The following is a 27155-nucleotide window of genomic DNA, read 5'->3' as shown; positions in this document are numbered from 1 at the left end:
AGGCTGTTTCACCGAGCTGACATAAAAGTGATATCGTGAACACACCTTTAGCGATAGCGGTGGCAGTACAGTGCGCGCGCCTTTGGGCCACGATTGGCCCGGCACTTTCCGTCAGTCTTCAGTTTGGTGCGGTGGAATGCGCTCGTGTCTGCATTTTGTTCGCGAGCCGCGCGTCTTTCATTCATACTTCTCTGTGGTAGTAACTTCTTGTCGCTTCCTATTCAAAGATTTATATAGAGAATATCTCGTGAATAAAATCGAACGTGCGTGGTAATATATGAAATGCAGACACTTCCAACCAGCTCGGTGGTGCAGCGTACATTACTCGTGTAAACACAATGGACTTCGTCGTTCCATGCACAAAGGACGGATAGAAAGCAGTGAGTGAGTGAGTGGAGTATAGTGTCCAAGATGGCGGAATCAAGCTATTATCAGGTGAGTTGCAGGTCCATCCACGCTCTCTTTACGAACTGGTGCGCATTGGTCGCTACCCGACCGATGATTCCAGCCGCCATAATAAAAGTTCGCTTTGGGCATAATTCAGCCACTTTGCATATTACATATTTCTTTCTTCTTCTTACGATCATACGCCGACAACGCGCTCGCACTTGTCTCTATGTTCGAGGAATGTTTTTCAAAGACGATGGTTATCACTGATTTCTTCGTAGATTATGACTATAAACGCCTTCAGCCTGGTTTACGTAAAACGAGTCGTGACGATTTATAGACACCTGATATGGATTTAATTCATTTAGGGTAATTCCAAAAACTTTCCATACAGTTCCTGGAAGCACCTGTTCCTGTCGGCAAGTGGTATTTCCTGACATTACCAACATAGGTATACAGTTCGAGACACGTTTGTCAAAGCGTAGTCGACTAACGGCTAAGAATCATTCTGACAGGAACGTGATCGTATGGCAACTCCATTGTAGCGGAAACAGCGATGGCTTAACGGCGTAACGCATCGTCATGATCAAATGACTGCACCTATGATTACTGGTTCGTCTTTTCAACTTTCGCTTTGAATTCGAACTTCTCTTCAACAAAGGATTCGCATTGTTTGAATTACGAGTCTCCCTTTATCGTACATCAAATATTCAGGGAGGTGTAATGTTTTATCATGTTTTCGCAAAGAATTTTGACATGTTACCATCACACGATAATGGAATACAAAAAAATTCATTTCACTTGATTTAATTCGCATTTCAAATCGCATTAATATAACCAAGATTATCATATGCGTCGATTCGTCCAATTTCGCTAGATATACGATACTTTCGCAATTTGCTAACAGATGCTTTGCGTTGTGCGTAACCCAAAAATAAGATAGTACATATTGGTTAGCTACCGCGCAGAGGTACACTCATCTTGAGTTCTATTTTCTTATAACGACTAATCATAACGGCAAAAATGACTATGATTAGAATTTTTGAAGGATGACATTTTTCATTAATGGTATTATTTACTCCTCCTCCAGTCTTATGTACAATCAGACAATTAAAAATGATTTTCATTCCTCGGACATTTCCTACGTAAACGTCACTTTAGTATTTAGATCTATTCTATATCAGATCGGTATCGATGAAGTAAATATTTTGATTGCTGGCTGATTTTTCTGTCCTTGTTATACTAATGCTCTGGACGACTATTGACCTCTCGGGATTATTATGCATGGCACACATATTACGGAATGCATGAAAATAGCTCATGCGTCAGTGTGTCAAACTTACATATAGTCGAGGTGCACACGTTTGCTTGGGGGTTCGTTGCTTCTTTAAATCGTTCCACCCACCGTACGACTCAATTTCACTTCACTCGTCATTTTATTACCCACTCTGAAAACCAAGATCATGTCTAATTCTGGAGTTACAAAATTTCCTATATTATGATGGAAAAGCTTTCAGACATTATCTCTATCGACAATAATTTGTTTCAAGCCTTTTACTTCATCCCCAGCATTGCCGCAGAAAATAGTAATCGTACCGGGTGGAATTTAAAATGATATTCATAGTAGCGTAAATAAGACTCGTGTAACATCTCAATTGCTCAAATCAATTTTAAGCGGAATCAGACCATGATCAAGTTTATCTTTATTAGTAGTCATGCATGGTTTTCAAGCGGAATGCACAAGCATACACTATTTCTGGAATCCGCTGTCGCCAAAGTTCCGAACTTAAGCAACCTATAGGTATGTCAGCCTCGCGAACGAACGACTACAAGAATAGGATATTTCTGACTCATATTGTTTGCAGTAAAGAGTACAAGAGTATTTGTCACTCTAATTTTATGATTATAATTATACCAGACCATATAGCTTACACAACAAATACCTCAAATATAATATACATACAATCATTAGATGAGTAATTAGATTTCTACTGAAGTAAACGTTAACTTAATGGAGTCGCAACACATTCGCCATTTAGAATCGCTGTTATCGTAATGCAGATGATAAGAGATAAAGTATCGGCAAAGTCTTCAGTCAGTCTATAGAAACGATCCGATCGGTCACGTAAAAGTACCACCTGGTTGTTCTGTAGATAATCGTACGCATCACTAGTTGTAGTTCTATAGGAACTTAAAAAGTGATAATATTCTAGTAAAAAGATAATTGGTGAAGTTTGTCTCAAAGATAATCTGCGTAGAATCGTAGTTTGTCGCAACAGGTGGTCCAAGAGTACAGCCTAGATTTTGTCCAAATGCGTTTCGTCACTGTTGCACGTTAGAGATTGGTCGCGTTAAAGCATATTTATGCATTTCAATTTACTCGCACTACGCATCGAGTCCTTGATGAGTAGGAGAAAGTTAATAGTGTACGATTTCTGTGGACGTGAGTTCAATGTTAATGAAAATCGGATACAGTTTTCAGTGAACTATTATATATTCGTAAAATATATCTACTTGCAAAAACAGTGAAGGAGAAATTTTGTGGTGTTATTTATAAGATTTGATAGGAAAGTTGAACAATGTCGTTCATTTCTTTGCGTGACGAGGGAAAGAAGCAGAAAACGTACCGGCGTTTATCGCAAATAAAGTCGAGTAAACCCAAGCAACGTTGGAGCTGTGTTGTACCATGCACGGTAACATCTTTTAATGTCTGTAGCATCTTTATACGATACACTTACGCAGGTCAGATATTTAAATGTCTGACACGTGCCCCACTGATAAATCAGTCGATTTCATCGTACATGAATTGAACATGATGCAATATCAATATTTGTTTAAAATAAATTTTGTCCCTGGATTGTGTAAATGACATTGATATTAATAATCTTATTATTAATGATATTAATAATGATATTAATAATAAGATTATTAATATCGATGTCATTTACACAGTGCAGGGACAAAATTTATTTAGTAATCTTAATAAATAAATTTAATAATCATATTATTAATATCATTAAGAATAAAAACAACGATACATACAATCGCTTCTAGATTTTCCAATAGTTGTATCAATAATTAACTCGTGGATATATATAGATATACACGGAGTCGGGATAGTCGATGACGCCACTAAATTGATCAAGCATTACTATCAGGGTCAATCGCAAGCCGAATAATTTAAATATAGATACGGCCATTAATTAGTCGCTCGTTAACAGGCATAGGATACTGATACCAGGAACCGATACTTATTTTAAGATCAATATTTCCCGCGGCTCAGTACGAGTTTATAACCGTGGTCGAACGAGTAGACACTTAGACACCGGTGTGCACATCCGCCGCAACGCGCCAGACAATTTCCGGCCGCGGTAAAGGTGTATTATATTCCACACTGTTTTTCTTTGCAAATTCACAAGCCCACCCATCGTTCTTCGATGTTTCCGGAAAAATGTAAATCTCACTAACAGGATTAAGCGACGTGGAAATAGAAACGAACGTAGGACGATGTTGAACACAAATGAGTACTTTGCTAACAGCGCATTATGAACCCGAAAGGACAATTTATCCTCGTGAAACTATACGATAATTCGTGCTTTAATGCGCCGCATAAAAAGCAGCGACATTAAACGTTCCGTTTTTAAATATCACACACCTACTATCGACGGTGTATATCTTTACATGCTATACATCGATAAATTCGCTTTGGGGAACGGTTAATTATAATAATTTATCGTCTTTTTTTTTCGTTTTTCAATACTCATACTTAATTTTAATGCTTGCGATAGTATTGTGAAAGACAAAGAAAGAGAAAAAGCACACTGTTCGAATAATCGAATTTGGAATCTGTTTCAGGGCGATTACATCAGGCACCCGGTGTACGAACTGTCGAGCAAGTATGGAGTGGCTAGCAGTGACCAGGTGCCCTTGCCGGTTCGTCTTGACGAGCTCCGGGAGCACATACGCCGAGAAATACGCAAGGTATGTCGAGTTTCGCTTATCCTTCTCGGCACTACGTCTCTTCCCCGAAGCTCTCTTTTTCGCCGTACACCGCAATATACACGGTAGCGCGACTCGCACGAGCACCGATCCCTCGCACGGCAGAAGAATATCCTTTCCTCTGTTGTTCCTTTCTTCGCTCTATAACGTGCATCCTCTCTGCATCGTTGCATCTCTCCTTTTCCGTTCCTTCGCAGGGAGGAACAGAGAAATCCCATATGTGTCAGGCTATCGTCGATCCGTGGCACGCCCGTTGAAAACCGGTACGATCCACGTGACTAATGGATCCAGGCCAGAATTTATGGTTATTTCCAGGAGAGAGAAAAAAAGGAACTTTCTTCCTCTCTTTCGCGGGCCTGAAATGAGATAAGAAATTACGGCACCGCGAGCGCTAAACCACTGCTACCTTTTCGACTGGCCGATCGTAAATAAATAATGAGTCGTTTCGATACTTTGTCATGATCGGAGGTGTCATCGGCTTGTTTGCTGCGTTTTATCACGCGTGGTCTGGAATAGTGCAGGGATATTTAAGCGAACTTGCCAATTCAACACTAGTAGGAAATTTATTTATTTGGACTTGGAGTACAATAAAGATGGAAATTAAAGAAAGCTGAATCTGAGAATACTTTTTAATCAACTTCACTTTTATAAAAATATCAGTACACGTTGATATCGATGCAATTGTAATTATGTTTATTTACGTAACGTCTTCTCCACGGAGGTAGAGAATGTGCCTTTGTAGCGTACACAAGCAGTCATAAATCATGTTAGACGAAGTAAGTAAAACATTTCGCGGAACAGACTCGCGTTCTGGCGAGCAGGTAATAGTTTCATTAAATGCCGCTCGCAAATAGTGTTCACGGGTCAGTCGTGATTAGAAGATATAGCTTCTGTCAGGTGTGCTTGCCGGGGAAAAGTTATAGCGAATATAATAGGAGGTAATAGAATGGAAGGATAGCTCCGTGGCATGCAGATCGGGTATAATTTTACGTCTCATTTGCCTCGGGAGAGGAGTGGTCTCGAACGAGTGGACGCGCTCTGACGATTGATAGATCGATAATAACAATCGTGTCAGAACGAATTCCGTCGAGCGAAATTCCGTCTCCTGTGTGGTTCGGGTACCCTAGAACGACATGCGGCGAATACGTTTATTCCCGACGTAGCCATGTAACATAAAAGGTTCGCCATAAAACGACAAGGAACGTTTACGTACGCTGGTTTGGTTGCAGGAGCTGAAGATAAAGGCCGGCGCCGAGAAGCTGAGGGAAGTGGCGACCGATCGTAAAGCGCTCTCCGACGTGGCGACGATCGTGAAAAAGTCGAATAGTAAGCTGAATGAACTTCAGGCCGAGCTTCAGCAACTGGAGAGTCAAATTATATTGACGCAGGGTCAGCCACAGTCGCCCCAGCAAAATCATTCGAACGGTCAAGGTAAGGCAAAGAGAAGTCGCACGGCCAACCGGCAGATACCATCTTTGTATTCGCCTTAACGCTGCATGGCATTGACCGAGAGGATAAGGCAGACTCATGCGCGCCTAAACGGGTTTTATGTAATGCCGCGTGTTAGACTTCGTGCCGATCAATTACTGCTTCAGCCTGGCGGTTCGTGCGTGTGAATACGTTTAGCCCATCGATACCATAAACGAGTTCAAGGATTTTTCGGAGCAACCGTGTGAAATCGAGATTCAACGTGGCGCGTTATCGTACGATTATGATTCGCGAAAAAATCGTAAGAAAAAGAGAGGTCTCGATAAGCAATCCCATTATAATTGCGCAACTATTGTCTAAAGTAGTCGAGTTAAAACACGCTAACGATTTGCTTTTGTTTTTATTTTTATATTCGCTTATAAAAGAGACTCGAGAACGACCACGGCTCCTTTTCAAGATATCAATTAACGTTTCTGTTTACTTACGGATAACTTATCGATATATCGGACTAATGGCAAGTGTTCCTGTATGTTCTTTCCTGCCATGCTAACGACTGCTCTTTCTGTATCGTTAACGAGCAGCCACTTAATAACTCCACCCGCTAACGAGGCGTCGAGACGACGTCTTCGGTTTATAAAGCTCAACCGTGCGTGCGAGTTGCTGTTTTATTACTGCATCGGACCTAGCAAATCGACCATATCCAGCTCTCTGGAGCCATAATTATTTTGCTAAGCAATCGTTGCATCCACGATTCAGTGATCGACGCTTCGATAAATTTTTGTTGAAAACTTGCCCATGGCTCAGCCGTTTCTCAATGGCTTCTTGGCCGTTTTTAATCTCCCCAGACAAACTTCAATAGGTTTTCAATAGTAAGAAATACATATATCTCTGCCGCGAATAAAATCCAATTTGTTTGCTTCACGCGTGATTTGCTTGTTTACGCTATGAGTCATTCGCAGTGGACTTTGGATTACCGTCTGGGATTTTTTTGAGAGATTACTCTTAACGGTTCGATTGCTACACGGGACGCATACGCGTTTGCAGTCGCAACGATACGTTATTCCGGAAACGGTACTCTGCTGGCATTTCCAGTTAGTGTGACTGGTCATTTCCCTCGTTTAGAATACTCCGATGTACTAGCTGTGTAGTGGCTGGACATAAATTAAGAACGATTAACTCCGATGCTCGTAATCAGGGGTCATGGTATCCTGAATAGTCACGGGCGTAGCGTTGTATTTCATGCTTACCGTTTTGTATCGCTTTATCTATTATCATGATCCATTTCTTAGGAATCTTATCGTAACATAGATACACATTATAGCGCAATGTAAATCTTTTTGCCGTTTTATTGAAACATTTGATTTGATATCTTCATAATAAAAAAAAAGGCGCTCTTCTATTTGCCGAATTATATCTAAATAGTTCTGAGATTTAACAAGCCGATTTAAATGAAACTTCTATCTTTATTCCCGATCGAAAACAAGTGAACTCTAGAATGTTACGTAACCAGTATTTCACCCTTTAATCTGTAGAGAATTAATTTTAGGGAGGACAGTATTGGTACCGTCTTCTCGAAATTGGTACTTCTCTTGATTCCCCGACCTTGAAAGACTAGTTACGCCACTGGGTGGCACTTAGCTATCGGTGCCGTTTCGTGACGCGCCCGAGGCTTCGTACTCGCTCGCGACTAGCGAGCAGCTCGAGTCTTGTGTTCTCTTTGAATTGACGGTAAGTGGTAGCATCTATTTATACCGTGGACCCAGACGCTCTATCCACTCCAGTTAAGTCAGTCATCATACATTCTGGGGACTAGCAACCTGCCTTCGGGCCACCTCATTCAGTTCTCTCTGCGACGGGTTATGCCATTCAGAACGGTCCTAACAATGCAACTGCAAGCACCGCTAAGCTTCGTATCGTATCGTTACCTAGAGAAATAACTGGTTTCGATCCCTAAGATTGCCCTTAAAACGGCCTTTATCGCGCTGCCAATTATACGGCTACTTAATCGCATTATACGTATTTTATACTCTGTGTTTGATATCCCAGGGTAGCGTTAATTATGATATATAAAAAAGTTTTCTTCTTATAAAGTATCGATACTTCAAAGAAATCTAAGCTTGAATTTTTTGTTCATACACATGAGACGAGTCCTAAAGGTTTATATGTTATTGGGTATTCCTTACAATAACCACCTCGTGACTATAAAGATCGAACAGTCGTATGACAATATTACAAAAAAAGTATGTCATATACGTACGCATTGCCCAGATTTATTTTTCATATTATGTCATATTGATGGCTAGAAACAGACCATTACCGTCATTCTGCATTAACCATTGATGCATCAACTACGTTATAAACAATATTCATGATATTTCTTGAAATACTTCAACCACGTATCTCTCGAAGGCATTATTCCCACTCGTCTTTTTTGTATTGTCGCCTTGTATTGTCTCCATTGCCAATAACAACGAGAGCATGTAAGCTTAGAATAAGATATCGCGGATGAGACTATGCCACGGATTGAGGAGAAAGTACATATTCCCTCCTTTCCTCCGGCGATTGGACGCCGCGAGGGAAGCAACGTAACGAGCAACAGGGCTCTCTCGTTCACTTTCCAGTTCTTCGAGTTCTGGCTACGTGCGTGTAACGCGCGCGTTCTCCTCGCGGGAGACAGTGAAAACGCTCTTATGCGATACCCATACATACACGTCTGCATGCGTGTATACATGATACATTGAACAACGTATTACGAGAAGCGATCGGTCGAGCGATCGCTCGCACGGAGTACCGTTGCGCGCTCGCGCGTGTATTTAGCCCGCGGCCCTCGCCTGCTTCGATGTGGATCGAGATCGCGTTTCAGCCGAACCGAAGCGAACCCACGCTTTCGCATTCCACGCTGTCGTATATCAAGAAGGCCCTCGGGCCCTCTCTCTACTCCCTTGTCCCCTTTTAGGGACTACCTGCTTCCTCCTGAGACTCTCGACAAGCAGTCGACGCAAAATTACGCGACACTTCGCAATCGAACAACCTTAGAAACAACGGGCAATGTAATGGATAATAGAGATATCGCGACACGCATGAATTGTACTCGACTGCGTCGATCATCCTCCATCTCCTCCTGCTCGAAAATTACGATCATTTTGTTGTTCAGCGTGTATTTATCAAAATGACGGTCAATTCAGCGGGTTCCTTTCTTCCTGTGCTGCATCATGCACGGCTTGCCTTCGTACTCGAGGACAAATGCAATTTTTCGATCGATCGTTTCAGCGGTTGCTACGGTCGTACAGACCGAAATAGCAGATCAAGGCCTGTTTTACGCGATATAAATGTATGGGAGCGCAATTTGTAGCGTGAGAAGTAATTGGTGCACGATTCTTGAGTCGAGTTTGCAGATTTCACTCGTCGGATCATTGTTTCCGATCGTAGACGAGATATATTGGTATCGGTATGTAAAGTTATGGCGTGTAAAAGGTTGTCGTTTTATTGTTGTAACTGCACGCCTCTTTCTCAAGTAGACTGTTATCGTTCTCGCGCGACATTTGGTCGGTTACGCGTACCACTTCTAAATAAACGGAACGCATTACATAATTCCCGCGTTCTATAACGCAAATCACGTTGCCCCGTGTACACGCCGAATGTTCCGAATCCCGGATGATCTCGATGATGTGGCCGTTTGTGATTCATCGATCCGGTTAGGAAATTTTTCTGTCGGAAACTTTGTAGATGCTCGCTAAAAATTTGTACCATAGAGCCACGCTCTGTTATCCTTTCACCGGGTGGCCTGTAAACCCCAACCAGTGCGAACTTTATTGCATACAAAGTCGGTTTTATGTGCGTTCGAGCCTCAACGTTTGCGTTTACCGGCGTAACACATCATCCTATTTTTGTCTCACGTCTCATCATCGTTACAGGAAGTTACGTAATTTTTTCAAAATAAAGGAACCAATAGCATATTAAAACCTATTAAATAATAGCCCGTTAAATATGCGAATTGTACATGAAAATAATCAGAAGAAGAATTTATTTAACTTAACTATTTTCTTATCTGGCATTCTATTCTCTTGTGATACCTATGATTTAAATGTTCATGCATTCTCGGTATGTCCGTGTTGTCACTGCGTGGTAGAATAAAAATCAAGCATCGATAAGGTTTCATGAGTCATGAACTACAAAAGTCTCGTAACACGTCGATATGTATTGACTGCTATCGGCCGATATATACGAATGAATCGTTCCTGTGCGTTTATAGGTTACATATGACGCCTACGGACAGTGAATGAGAGAAAATGTGTCATAGATTTGATTGATATGGTCCGTTGTTCCATCAAGCTTATCAAAAGCCTTCGTTGAAACCGTTTTACGACCCTTTCCACGGTTCTCCGGAACGGTACGCACGTAATAATTTACAAGATCGAGGCGAACGGTATAGCACTACCGCTTTTCTGCGATCGTAAACTCGTCGATCACTCGCAGTCGCAAATAAGCGTTGCGATTTATATCAGCTAATTGACGGCTTGTATAGGATTTTAGTAGGCTCGCAACCGTGGTCACGGAGAAGGTTTTTAAACGGAATACTTTTCAGGAAACCGGTTGCGCGTAATTTTCTCGTTCGACGCAAACGGTAGCCCCTATACTAATAAGTTAAATGCTACGCTATAGTTAAACGCTGGCTGTTATCCTGGGTAGGTTCACGGAAAGATCTTGTCTTTATTTCAAAGTGCTGTCTTCTCGTTCTGGCCGTAATCCCGTGACAAATTTATTCTTCTGGTCATTTACTTTTGAAGAGACGAAAATTTACCTTTTTCTTTTTCCATCTTTAGACCACTCGCTCATTCTCAGGTCTAAGAATTTCTTCCCATCGACTGTGCCAGCGCACAATGGTTGAGCAACGTTTAGGCCAATTAATAACATATTCTATCGCAAGACACTTGACTGGTTGACGTAAGTGATGGTTACGCGACAGGATACCAACACCGTGTACCTCTTGATCGTGTGTGTTCTTTACACCGGTCGGCAAGTTCACGCTTAACTTCTAGTCACGCTAATTATTTTAATCAGTCCCGTAATAAGGATGTTGCAGACCACACTCCATCCCCTTTTACGATACAGCGAAACACAATTACTCTTTACGTATATGTGTATTAATATATGCCGTAGGAAGTGTCTGGCCCCCAGGTTACGCTTTATGAACGCGCGTCTGTGTGAATCGCGTGAATACGTGGAAAGAGCAGCACCGGTACGCACGTTGCAGGCGAAATCATGAATGGGCGACGTGCGGAGAGTCTGTCGAGTGCTCGAGCATACAAAGAGGAAATCATGTTCTAGTCTATCGTTAGAGCGTCGAACGATTACAATTTTTAATTTCGCATCTAGCGCGCCTTTTTCACGGTATCCCATACGATTTCTCTCTAATTACAACGTATCTTTGCTCGTTGCTTTTTAATGCGCCTTTATATGATTCCTCCCTATGGGCAAGTAACGCGTCTTGTGCAATGCAACATGTTCCACGTAAGAACGTTCGTAGTTACGATACCTAACTCGAGAAAGGACTGTGTCGACTCGAGACGAGAAAGGAAAATATAATTCTTGTGAGATGGCTCGGCGTTGAGTTAGCAAGTTTCACGCGATGCTTTTGTCCCTGGCGAGATGATGCATGCAAGCAAATTATGCACATACGAAGAGACGCGGTAATACACTGGTGCCTTTCTCCTATCGTCCCGAAGGGTTGCGTGCGTTGCACCCTATCTCGTCAAACCGGTGAAAAAGATAGCAACTTCTCGGTCGGTAAAAATAAGAAAAAAATGCAGCTCATCTCGATTGCTTCGTTTTTGAAAGTTAAGCGTGGTACGAGTGCGTTAATAATTCCATTCATTGTTTCGAACGGAAAGATCGGAAAGGGTGGAACAGCGCAAACCGTATGGAGTTTTGTAGTCTGGAAACAAGGAAAGTCTTTGTCATATCCCCTTGCTTGCGAAAACGGAGCATAATGGGGCACGTGTTCTGGTACTGCGCTAATGACATGGTTTCGCGTACTCTCCGATGCGGCATTGTCCTAAGACCTCTCTTCCACTGTTTCGCCTTCCTCCTTCTATTACAAATTATTCTTTTTTTCCCCCCGTTTTCGACATCCTCCCTTGTGTCATTCACCTTCTTTTCTCTATGTTATTCTCTCCTTTTAATTGTTGCTCCCTTTTCCTTGTGTTGTTTCTCGGGGAACTTACCACGTACATTTTAACAACAATATGCGTACGATATCGAAATTTACCACGTTTGGAATGTGAATTTCATTTCTGCGCTCTTCCCTTTATTTTTTGTCCTTTCTGTATTCCTATTCTAAGGATCTTTACTCGAATCGAATCGATTACAACGACGATACCCTCGTATATATTCCACCAGTCGGACAACCCTTTTGCGAGTACCTCTTCCTTCCGCTATCCCCTTTCTCGTTTCTTGGGGAACGAGTCGCACGATGGAATCGGTCGAGTCGAACCGACACTACTCTCGTATGCATTCCCATGGTCGATATTCTCCTTATTTTCCTCTCTTTCTCTCTGTTTCGTTCCGTTGTTCGCCTTATTCGGACATGTCAAGCTAAACGCGTGCACCGACGAGTGCAAGTGCGGTTGTCCCTATACATAAGCGTCGTGTGTGCGTTTACGTGTCTCTTTGTCGGCGGTGAGCACGTTTCTTCACGTCGTTACCGTTGTTTTCCGTGCGGCTGGCTAAATCTGCACTCGTACTCCCGCTTAATATCGATGGTAAATCCTCTCCCGTGGGGCCTTCACGGTCCGGCGAGCTCGAAAGAAATTTCGCGTAGTTTCGTGCGTCCGTGGTAATCCTTTGAATATCGTGCACACACACACACTAGCACTCAGGGCCACGCAGGCCACGAATTCAACGGACATGTAAACGAGGTATCGACATGTCGTTGTCGAATACTTCGTACACAGGAAACTGTATATTGTATGCCATGGAAACATGGCTGTATATATCGCGTCACCTCACTATGATTCGAACAGAAATTGCAAAGAAATATGAGTATCAAGGCGTGTCCGGTACCTATATTAAAACGAGACTCTCGTACGTTTCGCAAATGCTGGCGATACAATTACGTAAGTGGAATTGATTACTGTAATTGTTTGAAGTTCCGGTCTGTACGGAAACTCCGCTTATAATTCTGACACTGGTTTTTCAGAATGTTTCCGCCCTTACTTTGCCGCGATCTACTTTTACGATCGCGACTTGTGCAATGAATGCTCGTAGGAGTTTCTTTGAATCCGATGAAATATATAATATCTCTCTATAAAGATCGATACAGAATTATAACGATATCGACGACAAATTTTCTTAGTCACGTGTCTTAATAGCGTACGTACCTATATTTTAATGCCAATATCAATTGCTTTTTATGCAAATCGGATAGTCTGTGATTTCACAGCGCACGACCTTGATTTATGCTAGTTGAATCGCGTCATAAAGGATAAACGTTAAACCTTGCTAGTAGGTATAGATGTTAGGATTTTACCATCGAAGATCATGTTTGTGTATAAAGCATTACGCAAATTTCCATGCAGATTTTTGCTACATATTCCAACGATCTACGTAAATCATACGTCAATTACGTGGTTTTTTGTATTCGTGTTTCCCTTTGCTTGGAGAGGCAGTAATATGGCCGATCGCGAGCAGCTATTAATTTTACGATTTCGATGAGAACCGAGGCGATTACCGTAAGGATTTTCGTTTTATGGTCGTCAAACGTTTACAACGTCGACTGACGTTGCAGGTTTCAGTGCCAGCGAAAACTGGTGATGGGAAATTGACAAGCAACGGTGTGTGCTCGTCTGTATACGCGAAACAAAGAAGATTAACACTTTTTCTACGCTCGCATTGTGCTTGAGACAGCGTTAAATACGTGGGAGTCCTTAGCTAGCCTCGGAGATATCTCTAGTGGGTTACAGGAAGTGGGATTCGAGTACCTTGCGATTTCACTATTGGACACTCGAGGCGCTTGCATAGATGTAACGAGATGTACTGGTGCGAACCGACGCCCACGTTAAATCGTGTTTTAATAGGATATCGTTCTTAGTTATTTATTATATTTTTAATGTTTAATTGTCTTGAATACCATGGAATGAAATTGTAAATTAATGGAGGGTATTAGAGTTTTCTGAAGAAAATTAATTGCAAAATTTACTTTTCCTATAATCGAAACGTTTTAGAGTGGATAAAGAAGCGGCTTTTTATTTTCAACGCCTATTTTCGTTTCAGACACGCCTCTGTCACCAATGGGGCCGTCGTCGCCGAGTCAGGAGGGTCTATTCACGGATCTTCGTCTTTTGTCCTTGGAGAAGCAGCTCAATATCGAACTCAAGGTAGACATCGTTAAAAAAAAGAAAAACAAAAATATTAAAAGTATCATTATCTTACGAGTTACGAAAAAAATAGCTGAGACCATAACTCAATCGATTAGATGAATACTAATTTTAATTTCGTAATTAAAATTGAATATTAGTCTAAATTAGTCTAGTCTATATTAGTCTAAATTTTATAGTCCTAGATATTTTTTAAAATTATAAATATCAATTAAAGAAGGTACGGATATTAACCTAATTATGACATCATGGTAATGTTTATGTATATGCTGTGCTACTGGTTGATATCTGTTTAGTGTATCTTAATAATGTGCATAGTGATGTTCCTATCGTAATCAGCTTACGAATGATTACAGGCGAGACATTTCTAGCCCGTTCTCATTCTGTGAGTCAGCAGTGAATCGTCGGCATTTTTTCTTCACTAAAGATAGCTTCTCGTTTCATCATATGGGAGATTTTCATTAATCAATGTTAGCAGGCTTTGAACTTTCTTTATAATCTTATTTGCACTCGTAACATCAATCTGATCAAATGAACTCGGGATCAAACGAACGGGAGCACTGTTATCGCTTTTCAAGTAATCTTTAGATCCTGCTATTTTAATTTCTACTTACGGATTGAAATTGAAAGTTGAAAAAGAAAAAAAGATGAGAATATTGTGAATAATTTCTTGGAGAAACTGAAAAAATGTACGTCATTGATCCTGGCTTTTCGCCAGCTTAGAAATGTCAACGAATTTTCAATGTCTGCGGCGATATATGTAGAAGCGAAATCGTATCCCTACGTCATATGACGCGATCCATTTCAAAGTATAATAGGTTTAAATATCGAGCTGGTGAATACTTACAATGTTTAGAAAACGCGTAGTCGCTTATCAGATCTCGTCGAGAGAGCAGCAAAAATGCCGAAATTTTTCTTTAAAAAGGTGAATCACTGCCGCTTTATAAATGTAACGTTATCAGACATAGTTATTTTTATTACTTATAAATTGTGTGAGTTATATCAAGAAATCAAATATTTTTCGAACTTCATAGTGATCCTGTTTTTCTGCTCATATTTCAGGTGAAGCAAGGGGCGGAAAACATGATTCAGAGTTTGACAAGTGGTAGAGATAAAAAGTTACTGCAGGAGGCTCAACAAATGCTTGACGATTCTCGCGCCAAAATCGAGTTCCTACGCATGCGAATAATGAAAGTGCGGCAAGCTCGTCAGCAACAGCATGCACGCGATGCTCCACCACCAAATGGCGAGACAACTAGCAATAAAGGTACAAAATTGAGCATGCTGTCTCTTCTATCGAGTGCTCGAACTGCTTAAGGTTAAGAGCCTTAACCGGTGTAGATAAGAAATTAGTCACTTCAAGGACGTAATTATTGCCAATTAGAGTTCACTATATCATATAGTTATTCGGGATACGCTATCATGACTCATGCCGAAGTATTACGCGCATTACGTGGTTGGATCATAGTAATTGCTAAAATATAGGCCACATACCACCCATGAAATATAGTAGTAATTTAGTGGAAGTAGCAACGGATGTTCATAAAGATGGTTGCTCTCTCACGATTGAAAGGGAATGTTCGTTTACCAAACTCGAAACCTTCCTAAATTTTGCAACTTTATGCGTTAATAATTTTTCATTAATGCTTCCTCTTTTATAGTTACCAACTTGATAATGAACAGCATAAAACCCATGGACTATATTGGACTTGTGCATCATTATATTTCTCGGTACGCCTCTGGTCGAGGCGTTACCGGTCGATGTACGATCATTGTTACCGCAAAGCATCGTTGTAAATGGAAGCTCCTTGACGTTTATATTATTATTTTATTCGATTATACGTATATGTACATATGTATTAAAATTACAAAATGTACACACTATGTGGCTACGTAACCTTTATCTCTTTGATGTGAAAAAAATTCATCGTTATCGTTCTTCTCGTTCGATTCATGCAGTACATTCGAGCAGTGAAAAAGAATCAACCATTCGAAGAGGACACCAGCAGGCAGTCTCGCGTGACGCAAAAGCAATTTTACTTTGCCTTTAGATATCAAGCCAATACAGTTGTGTTATAACAAGCTATCCATTCGCGTACCTCTGTAAACTCTCAATATCTATTCCCCGCTAGGGAAATGTATGTTCGAATGAACACGAAACGCCATTCGAATCGTGTAAGAATTTTAATTATTATCGTTCGATCAGATATTTCGATGAAAGGTATATTGGTAGCGTGGTCGATAATATCGAACATTCTAATTACAGATAGGTACGAGCCTAGCTTGGAGCTCGCACTGGAGGAAAGGGTGGAGGAACTACGACATCGTTTACGGATCGAAGCTGCGGTTGTAGAAGGGGCTAAGAACGTGATACGTCTTTTACAAAGTGCCAAAGTCGCCGATAAGAAGGCCTTAACGGAGGTATGTATCATTTCCTGTTCAATATATGCAATGATATGACATATCACGTAGGGACTGACATTCGATAATGAAAAGCTTTTGTGAGACAAAACGGAGATACGCTGTCAAAAGGGAGCTATTGATATTATATTCTACTTAACAGACATGCTGTCCTTTATAAGTCATCGTATCATTGAACAGCTAACATGCACGCCTTTTACGCGAAGAATATTCATTAGCATCGCTTTCTATCTATAAAATCTCATTCATAGTCGAGGACCACAGAGACGAGACTCCAAAAGGTTTGATCTTGAAAATTATATCGTCGTTTTAACGTAAGCACTATTGTATCCCGTGGTCGACGCAAATCGAAACGAGAGACCCGACAATCAAACTCGCCAAGTAGATTAACGATTTTCTGTGTATCCAAGTCGCACGAAAGTGTTCGACGTAGACGACTACGTCGAGTTCGAACAGCAGTAGCGTATACGCACCGGTCTCGAAATAGCACTGCCTAATCCCCGCTACCCCGTCGTCTTCTATGACGCCTTTTCGGGTCGCGCTTAGTTACCACCTTTCGAGGGGAGCTGGCACAACCCAGTCGTAAGCAACGCGATAAACCAACGACATGTGCGCCAATCAATCGCGAACTGACTGTTCAACAAATGTCTGTGTCCTTTGCTTGGACATTCCTGGGCATATAACTCGTGGGTAATTCACGCCATCGTACCGAACTATGACCTGAATCTCAAGACTGACTCGATTCCGCCCAAAGTTATACTCCCGTTGGACGTCGCACTCTTCTGCACCCAATTTGCTACACTCCAAGAAGACAGACGTGTCTGTTCCGCGAGATATCGTCGCCGTTATCTAGAGATATACCTGTGGATGCAAGAAGCGATCGAAGTTTAAAAAGCTCAAAAAACGAGTTCCTAGTCATTCAGTACGATATCCCTTTCGTTGGTTTTTAGAACGTCGAGATTTTCTGTGAAGCACACTGAATTCCACGACGGAAACCGACTGACAGAAATAGAGGATGTTGCACGTTGAATAATTATACATTTGTGGAGGCGAGAATACTCGACCCAAAGCTCATATAGAGGGCTACTTCGATCGAGTCGATTTCGTCGTTCGAAGAGTCGAATAAGATTAAGACAAAGGAAACCGTGCATTTATTCAGACTGGCTAACTGGATAGTATTAGTAATTTTTTTTTTATTTGAAGAAAATTGATATTCGATATGCATGACGTATCTGTCAGTAGAAACGACTAATCGGCAAACGGTGCCTTATTAAAAGTATCATCTGGTTCCAGGTATATTTGGTCCGACTGTACGTTGCTCCAAATTTATATTGTGCTAATTATACCTTGCGTCGCTGCTGTAACGTATGGTTTGTCACCTTACGATGACAATTGCACTCGATATTTGAAAATCATTTGTGAGCAGCGATAAACGTAAACTCAAGTAAAACAACGCGTTAACACGATAACGCGATCATAACGTTGCGTAAATCTTTTTTTAACGAGGATGAAAAGAAAGCTTCCTATTTCATGAAAAGTGTGCTACTACGATGCAAGAGCGCTCTTTGAACAAGAGATTATTTTACAATTTCGATACGTAATATTGAAACGATACAAGAGATTCCGAAATCACTTGAATACAGTAATACTGTTTCTGAAAATAGATCACGGAGACGCAATATCGCAGAATTGCCGTCTTTCACGAAGAGCTATGTAATATATGCACTTGTGAAATACGCTCTGAAAATACTTTCGTTTGCTTTGAAATTGTTTAATCAATTTTTACAAAAAAATTGCATAACAAATTTGCTTGCTGTGGAACGAGTCGTTAAACGATTGAGCTTGTTGAAATCTAGTGGAAAATAAACGACATCGAGAAAGGAAACAAATAGCAGCGCGGTGCTTCCATCTTTCGCGAATGCGATCGATCGTTCGAATCGATGTGCAACGGAACGGCGCTAGCGAAAGAACGTCGGATTCTCTTCGCAAGGGAGGAGAGAAACGGTTGTGCGAATGCGTTTTCGCAGCGAAACCGATTAAACGCTCGAGGCGATGATGTTTTGCGGTGGATAACAGCGTGGAGAAGGCTGAAAAAAAAGGCTACAACATGTACGGGCGTCAAGGTAACTCGAATAACACGCAACCACCGCCGTGGTTGGTGCGTGCAGAAGTCACGATTCGCCATGGTACACCGGTCACTTCGGAATCCAGTCAGGTACCAGTAAGCATGTCTTCAACTGTCACGGATTCGAGTGGTGTTCGCATGATATATCGATGGAATACCAGTCAATCATCTTCATTACCGACAACTCCAATCGTCACGACTTCTGGCCCACCCCTATCCTCCAGCTCATTCGGCTTCCAACGAGGAAACATCGTGTTTACTTCGACGCCGCCTCCAAAGCCAAGCTACTTCACGATTCCAAGATCAGGCTCGTCTGGGAATGACGATTCTATGTCATCTAGAGGACGGAGTGTGAATATCTCGGACTCAGGCTATAACAGCGGGCAATTTTCACCTCAATCATACTCGAGTCTGCCTTCTCGTCGTCCTTCCAACAGTTCTTCTCAACAATACAATCGTCGATGCAAGAGCACATGCAGCATCGTACTATCCGCCGTGGATGCTGCAGGCAGTTCGAAGGAACAGAGTTTCAGCAAAATAGCAAGCAGTGAAACCATCAGGCATTCGTACGACAATTCTTGGCGCCATCCCTCAACGCATCAACATGTGTTTTCGCGTCAGCAGTTCAGTACGTTACCGGAAGTTTGTGAAGAGTGCTCCGAGGGAACCGTTTCCAGCGTACATGATACGCATTTGTGCAGTAGTGTACAGGAAAAAGTTACGACCAAATTGACCACAGTCAGTAAAGACGCTTCTTCGCAAACGACGGATATAGAATCCTACGAATCTTCGTCAACGATCGTCAGCAGAAGCAAAGTAAGAAAGAAAGCGGCTACTGGTCTCCATCCGTTGGACGAGCAGAAAAAGAAGAAGGTAAGTTGTATCTTCTTGTCCTGAAAGATGAACAGGTTCGTATTATGTGTATCTGATTTTAGCAAGAGAATCAATCGCCAACAGTATCCGAGACCACGAGCGTCGGTCCTTCAGCGGACTCGGAAAGATCCGATTCCTCAACGAGAGATGACAGCGCGAAACGAAAATCACGAACCGTGCACATCGATGTGTACTGCACCGGCTCTGACGATGATGAGAACACCGATACGACATCTGAGAATGAATGCGATACTCCTATGACCGTATTCGAGAATCCGGACGTGAAGGTCACCCATACGCAAGTAGCAAGTAACATTCTGCCCAGAGGATTTCAAGATGACAAGGCCTTTTTGAAACGTGCTACAGAACGACGATGCGATAGCTTTAAACATGCACCAATGAGGATGCCCTCCATAGCTAGTTCAAAGGGCTATGACAGTGATGACGTCCTCAGCTCGCTTTATCCTTCTCAATTCAGTTCTTACAGCGCTCTTAGAGATCTCGATTCAGCGCCCTGGTCAGCTGCGTCCTCTAACGCGGGCATTCCATTTGATTATGATTCGACTATTGCTACTTCATCTAAAGATACTCTGTCCGACATAGAGTCTTTGATAAATAACGAAGTAGACTTGACCCCTTGTGATAGCTTTGAGTATGCGAGCAGTTCGGATCGCGAAAGAATACGAAGAATTGAAGAAATATGGGCTAAGACGGGAAGTGAAGGGAAACAATGGCGTTCACCAGAAGTTGAGCGCAAATATTTGTTGCAGAATCGAAAGATGAAAGAGTATTTAAAGAAACATGAGATAGGATGGTCGTCGGGTGACAGTGGCGAGGAATCTGACGAAAGTGGTACAGTTGGATGGAGTTTTGTATCTAGCGAGGATAATCAAAGAATGTTTAAGAAAGTTCCGACCATGCGACGAGCAAGTAAACCAATCACTGAATGTACAGACAGAAGCGCTAGTATAGTGGAACAAGAGCTTTTGAAGCAAAAAAATTTACAGCAAGATCATTCTGATTCCACGGCCCGTAGCGACAGTATTCCCCATCCGTACACTTTTCGTAATCAAATCGGTTCGTTCGGTTCCAAAAGCCCTTCCCCTCTTCCATCGAAAGTACCTTCGCGAGTTACTTCTCCCTTTATGACGCCTCAGGGCGAAAGAACCGACCATATTTTGAAGGCCTCGATATTCGGCGCGGTAGTGAACGCGTTTCGAAAGCCAGGCCATCACATAGGACCTTCCAAGAACCCCTCCTGTTCCTGTGAACATTGTCGAAGATATTTCGAGGAACTGAATTCACGAGCTTGTTCTGTAAGCGAATTCGAACGTCAAACGGGATATCGTTTACAGAATGAAAAGAGGATATTTCGCCCGATCCCGAAAAATGACAAATCCTGAGACTCAATACTTCATTAACGCGTTTTTAAAAGTTTTTAAAAATTGTATCATTATTAATAGTATTTTCTGTTTCTTGGTGAAACTGTATTGAAAATATTGTAAGGTTGTGTTTTGTAACATATAACGCGTGTGTTAAGTTATATTTATTGAATAAAATATCATACTTTTTTTTCTATTTATGATTGTTAGCATCTGCTAAAACATTCTGCTGAATATAAAGCATTTATGTAAACTAACAGATACACGCAATTACTTAATGCTGTTAATAAACGTTGATTATATTAGTAATTACACTTCGTTACGTAACTCATTTATTCCTACCTCTGTGAGTACTTGTTCAACATCGAATTTTTCTTTCTTATATTTTCTCCTGAATTAATTTAGGCTCAAGCAAGTCTGGCAGAATCAAGTAGAAAATTGGACCTATTGAGATTATCCCTTGAACTTAGAAGACAAGAATTACCACCTGACAGTGGTACTGCTGCTCAATTGAAGAGAGAATTAGCTAGTGTACAATCCGCTAGCCCGGTTCCTGTAACCTACACCTCGCTACAACCGTTTCGTGGTCCTCTGGAAGGTAAAGCTACAGTGCCTGCATCGGTTTCAAGATGTGCTGCTGTAACTGGACAATTAGAGGTAAAAGATATTTTATAACGATAGCTTCGTATAAATTCTCTTGCTTCAATAATATGTACTTATAATTTTAGGTAAGATTAATGGGGTGTCAAGACCTGGCAGAAGAAGTGCCTGGTCGCACAAGAAGAGAGCACCCAGCAAGTCCGGATCTACGTAGTTTCGTTAAAGGTGTTACAGGACGCAGTTCGAGCAAATCGTACAGTGTTAAAGATGAAACAAGTAGTAAGTTTGTTTTACAAATATTACAAATTCTTATGAAAAGCTGAATCTCATTCATTTTTGTATTTATCGTAGATGATATCATGGCAGTTATTAAACTGGATAATCAAACAGTAGCACAAACTAGTTGGCGACCGTGTTCCCAACAAGCTTGGGACCAAAGGTACTCTTTTATTGTATACATATTTCTGTTAGAGCTATACTAAACTCTTATACTCCGTTTTATGATAAAAAGAAGTCGGAAGTGTTAGTTTATATGAATACATTGTTTTCATAGGTTTTCCATCGAACTAGATAAATCGAGAGAACTTGAAATAGGCATTTATTGGAAAGATTGGAGATCTCTTTGTGCTATAAAATTTTTACGTTTAGAAGAGTTCATCGATGATGTGAGACACGGAATGGCTCTACAATTGGAGCCGCAAGGTCTTCTCTTTGCTGAAATTAAGTTCTTGAATCCTATGATTTCGAGAAAACCTAAATTACAACGTCAACGCAAGATCTTTAAGCAACAGGTGAAGAATTTCCCAAGAGCTAATCAAATGAACATTAACGTTGCAACCTGGGGTAGGCTGTTGAAACGATCAGCTCCTTCATTACACAATACAAGAAACTCCGAAAGTCCGCCATCTGGTAAGTACATGTTTTTCATTACGTTTACAGCAAATTGGCACATGACTGCTGTACGAATCTATATTTTTTAGGACCTCAACCTTTGCAACTTGTTTTTGATACTTCGTTAGAAGATAAACCCGAAACACCTGGGGAATTGCCTGATCCTGAAAAGGGAGGCTTAGGTGGAGCCAGACCTTTAGGACTATCAACTTCAAGTAGTAGTCCTACACTGCCACGTCCTCCAGAACATCCTCCTCCACCACCACCTACAGTTACAAAGAAACCTTCAATGCCTGCACCTCCACCGCCACCAAAATTAGATCAAGAAGTAGGTCCTGCAAAATATACATTATTTTTTTCTTTACTTTTTTTTGCAACGACGTTATACTCACCAAAGTGTTATATAGAAGATAGTTGTACACTATATTTTGTACTTTTTTTTTAGCGATATTGTAGTTGTCCGTCATATTACGAAGTATTTCGAAGTTATCTAGTATCTTCTTTTACTTAAAAGGTTTAGGGTTTTGGTACACTATGGTTATGGGTAAAAAAACACATGCATACAATATATTATATCCAGTTGAGTCGATATACTTGCTAACGTTTGTATATAGTATTATATCAATGTACTTTATCAAGGCATGTTAGTATACTTTTATATACTTTCAACTGTGCAAGATACTGCTTCGAATATACTATAAATATACCTTTTTTTATAGGTATCTTGCAAATTTTAGAACGCGATGTATAATGGGCAACAACTTGTTACATGTTTAAACTGTACAAATTGTTTATTCGTTTTTTACTTTAAGCTTATATCGTATTTTTAATTCTTAGCTTTTTATGCATAGTAATTTTTACAATGTTGTTTAGCACCCACATGAAAAAGGTACTCTGCAATATGCATTGTGCAATATATTTAGTACTCCTTCAACAAAGTTGCAGCAAACTCCCTTCAATAATTGGATCTATTTGTTTTCTCAGTATGTAAATTATTCGATTCAAAATGTTTATTACGATTTTATTATTAATTATGTAAAACTTTGCTAGGTGACAGTTTAAAGTATATTGCAACTTAAAGTAGTTTTTAGAGCTAAGCAGATAGTAATGTAGTTACAGAGTGCATTAAGGGAGTTTGATTTCCTGCACAACGAGGAAAAGGGGGGTCCTCAGGGGGCAAATTTGAGGCCTCTTGTAACAGAGCCTCGTCCTGTGCTGATTGCACCACCCTCTCCACGCACACCCTCGCCCCAACCTGTCGTCGAGTTTCCTGAAGATGAGGTATATACCTCCAATACACGCAGCTTTATTTATATATTTTTAATTTTTGTGCTTCTGTACTAACACGTAAAGTATAAAATTGTTCTTCTAAGTTCTTGTAATTCATTTTATTAAATTAATAAAATATAATCAATTTTTTGGTATATTAATATTTCTTTTAGTAAAAGCATGTACCCAAAATTTTTGCATGTCTGTATGTGCGTATTACATATATCATGGCTTTTAATACTGTACTTGTACATGTTTATGTCTTATATCAACTATAGATGTCTTACTGCTAATGTCGTAAATACTTGATTATTCAACAGCTTTAGGGCTTTTTCTTGATAAAATAGCAAGAACTCTATTAAATAAGTGAAATTTATCTTACCTATAAAATATACTAATAACATATGCATTGTATTATAACTAAAAATTTTTAATTGGAATTATGATTAACATATATATACATACTATCAATTAATATGAAAGTAATTAATATAAATTTAATCATTATCTTTCGGTACTTCGATTTAAACGTTTTAACGATTATAGGTTGTATATGAAATGCCGAACAAGCCTGCTCAATATAGAGACAGTGCCTACGAGTCTAGAAGACACTCGCAACTTACTGGAATGACTATAGAAAACTTTAGACTACTATCAGTTCTTGGCCGTGGTCATTTTGGAAAAGTAATCCTATCGCAATACAGAAATACAGGAGAATACTTCGCAATCAAAGCATTAAAAAAAGGAGACATAATAGCAAGGGATGAAGTAGAGTCATTACTTTCAGAGAAGAGAATATTTGAAGTTGCCAACGCTACACGCCACCCTTTCCTTGTAAATTTATTTGCTTGTTTTCAAACTGAGGTATATATTATTTTAGTTATGTTTACGATAAATGTTTTAGTCAGAATATGGAAAATTAATGTTTTATTCCTTATAGGCACATGTGTGTTTTGTAATGGAATATGCAGCTGGAGGAGATCTTATGATGCATATACATGCAGATGTGTTTGGAGAGCCACGAGCTGTATTTTATTCAGCGTGTGTTGTGTTAGGGTTGCAATACTTGCATGAAAGTCGAATTATTTATAGGTACATATTTAAATAAATAAAAATTAAATAAAATTATGTATGATATTTTACATTAAATATGCGATATTAATGATGTTACTCAATTTACAGAGACCTAAAATTAGATAATTTACTATTGGATACAGAAGGATATGTAAAAATTGCGGATTTCGGTTTGTGTAAGGAGGGAATGGGATATGGAGATAGAACAGGAACATTTTGTGGTACTCCAGAATTCTTAGCTCCTGAGGTTCTTACTGAAACTTCATATACACGGGCTGTTGATTGGTGGGGACTTGGTGTATTAATATTTGAAATGCTCGTTGGTGAAGTAAGCATTTTATCCAATTTTATTTTATTATGCATTATGATCACTATATTACTAATTAACATCTTCTTATTTAGTCACCATTCCCTGGTGATGATGAAGAAGAAGTTTTCGACTCCATTGTGAACGACGAAGTTCGTTATCCACGATTTCTTTCGTTAGAAGCAATTGCAATAATGCGTAGGGTAAGAACAATATAAATATATTTTTTTCTAGTAAGATAATAAATAGAACATAAATAATTTACGCTATTTATGTTTAATTATAGTTACTAAGAAAAAATCCTGATAGAAGATTGGGTAGTAGTGAAAGAGATGCTGAAGATGTCAAAAAACAAGCATTCTTCAGGCATATAGCTTGGGATGATTTACTTTTAAGACGCGTAAAACCACCATTTGTTCCAGTAATTGTAAGTATTAACCTTTTCTCATGTTTTTTTTACTCCAATTAGTATATTTGTCGGTAAATGAAAATTATACTTGTATTTCAGCATTCTGTGGAAGATGTCAGTAATTTTGACGAAGAATTTACATCAGAAAAGCCACAATTAACTCCACCTAAAGATCCTAGACCACTTAGTGACTTAGAACAAAGTCTATTTAAAGATTTTACATATATGGCTGATTGGTGCTAGCCATAACAACAATGTTAATTGTCTTTTTGTTAAATTTGATACGCAAATCATTTATTATTATATTTTCAACATCATTTTAAGGGCAATCAAATCACAATTAATAACACTGTTAATTTCATATGTATTTGTTTAATTTTCAGAGGATGTTTAAATTGTACAGATGTTTTACTTTTAGTATCACGATATAATCAGGCATATAGAATTTAAAAAATTATGTTCAACATACGAATCTCAGGTTTTTAATTAATATGTATGAATGTCAGACTTTTAACTCGTAGTTATACACTCATCACGATTGTTTCCAATACGCAACGTAGTGAATAATCATAATTTAAAATATCTGGATATAATATTCAGATTTAATCAACTGTATGACCAGAAAAGAAACATAAATTTGTATAAGTAATTTCGTAGCATGTTCATATTTTGATAAGAAACAGCAGTTTGGAATTTAAATTTTTAAAGATTTATACCATTTAATTAAAATTCACTAGATGTCGTAATCATGATTTGAAGTATTGACCAAATATTTGAAATGATATCTGTTTAAAATATTATTTCACAATTTTCACTTAGCACAGTCATTTTTATATAGTTTTCAAGTACTCAACAACAATGTCCTTATAGAATAAAGGATATTCACTGTATAAACATATTATAATTCATAAAGTTGCAGAAAATAAATCAAAACGTAGTTGTATTTGCTCATGCTCATGTGATAGGGAATTAAATGAAGAAATGGCACTATGTATAACAATGTTGATCAACATAATCACAAGTTAACACTGGACGCATTAATTATATCAGTCACGTGTACCTAATTATTAACACGACCACTTATTTACTTAACTTGACAGTGTCCCTATGTTAACCTTTCTTTTTTAATGAACAAATTTTTGCAGGTCTGATTCCTATAATCCTCTTATCCATTTTATTGTTTTAACTAGTTATATATCTTCATGTTTTCAGTATGTGATAGAATACTTGTGGTGTTCTAGTGCTATACCTTGTAAATATGTAACCAAACATTGAAAAGTAATAATGAATAAGATTTATAAGTACAATAGTTTAGCTTGATGTATAACACTATATCACAAGAGTAACATCTCAAGTTCATATTAGTACACTGCTAGTAATCATTTTTATGTTTTAATCTAAACATCACCGTAGTTCGTTTCCTTTCAATTCGTTTTCATATATTTCTTTTTCTTTTCTTTTTTTTTTTTTTTTGCTATGTATTTGATTTTGTGGATAATTATGAGTATCCTGTACAATCATCACAAATGTATGTGTTAGCTATTGAAAGTGTTTTATACTAAGATTATTTTGATGCCCTTTTAGAATTCTTTTGTTCCATTTTATGAGCTTATTT

The 27155-nt window shown here is 39.5% G+C and overlaps 2 protein-coding genes across 6 annotated transcripts; both read left to right on the top strand.

Annotated features, from left to right (window-relative positions):
* The first annotated feature begins 123 nt into the window (after positions 1-123).
* On the top strand, positions 124-26632 carry LOC117235135 (serine/threonine-protein kinase N). 5 transcript variants are annotated; one of them, XM_033496888.1, is made up of 18 exons: positions 124-435; positions 4243-4368; positions 5616-5817; positions 14086-14189; positions 15252-15456; positions 16456-16610; positions 21396-21647; positions 21719-21869; positions 21942-22029; positions 22144-22499; positions 22571-22809; positions 23595-23762; positions 24297-24614; positions 24691-24842; positions 24933-25152; positions 25227-25334; positions 25418-25558; positions 25640-25783. In XM_033496888.1, exons 1-18 carry the CDS (start codon positions 412-414, stop codon positions 25781-25783), a joined length of 3153 nt encoding a protein of 1050 aa, XP_033352779.1. In that variant the 5' UTR covers positions 124-411. The 5 variants fall into 5 exon arrangements, with proteins under 5 accessions (XP_033352779.1, XP_033352777.1, XP_033352778.1 ...); XM_033496886.1 differs by lacking the exon at positions 124-435 and adding an exon at positions 2952-3080; XM_033496887.1 differs by lacking the exons at positions 124-435; positions 4243-4368; positions 5616-5817 and adding exons at positions 12558-12575; positions 12686-12731; positions 12837-12929 and having other exon boundaries at positions 25640-26632.
* On the top strand, positions 17997-21302 carry LOC117235137. Its single transcript, XM_033496890.1, has 2 exons — positions 17997-19608; positions 19671-21302. Exons 1-2 carry the CDS (start codon positions 18718-18720, stop codon positions 21009-21011), a joined length of 2232 nt encoding a protein of 743 aa, XP_033352781.1. The 5' UTR covers positions 17997-18717; the 3' UTR covers positions 21012-21302.
* Positions 26633-27155: the final 523 nt, after the last annotated feature.

Source organism: Bombus vosnesenskii, unplaced genomic scaffold (genome assembly GCF_011952255.1).
Source record: "Bombus vosnesenskii isolate JDL3184/JDL3185 unplaced genomic scaffold, Bvos_JDL3184-5_v1.1 scf7180000013314, whole genome shotgun sequence".
In the NCBI taxonomy this organism is placed as follows: Eukaryota; Metazoa; Arthropoda; class Insecta; order Hymenoptera; family Apidae; genus Bombus; species Bombus vosnesenskii.
This window is presented reverse-complemented; position numbering and strand designations above follow the sequence as displayed.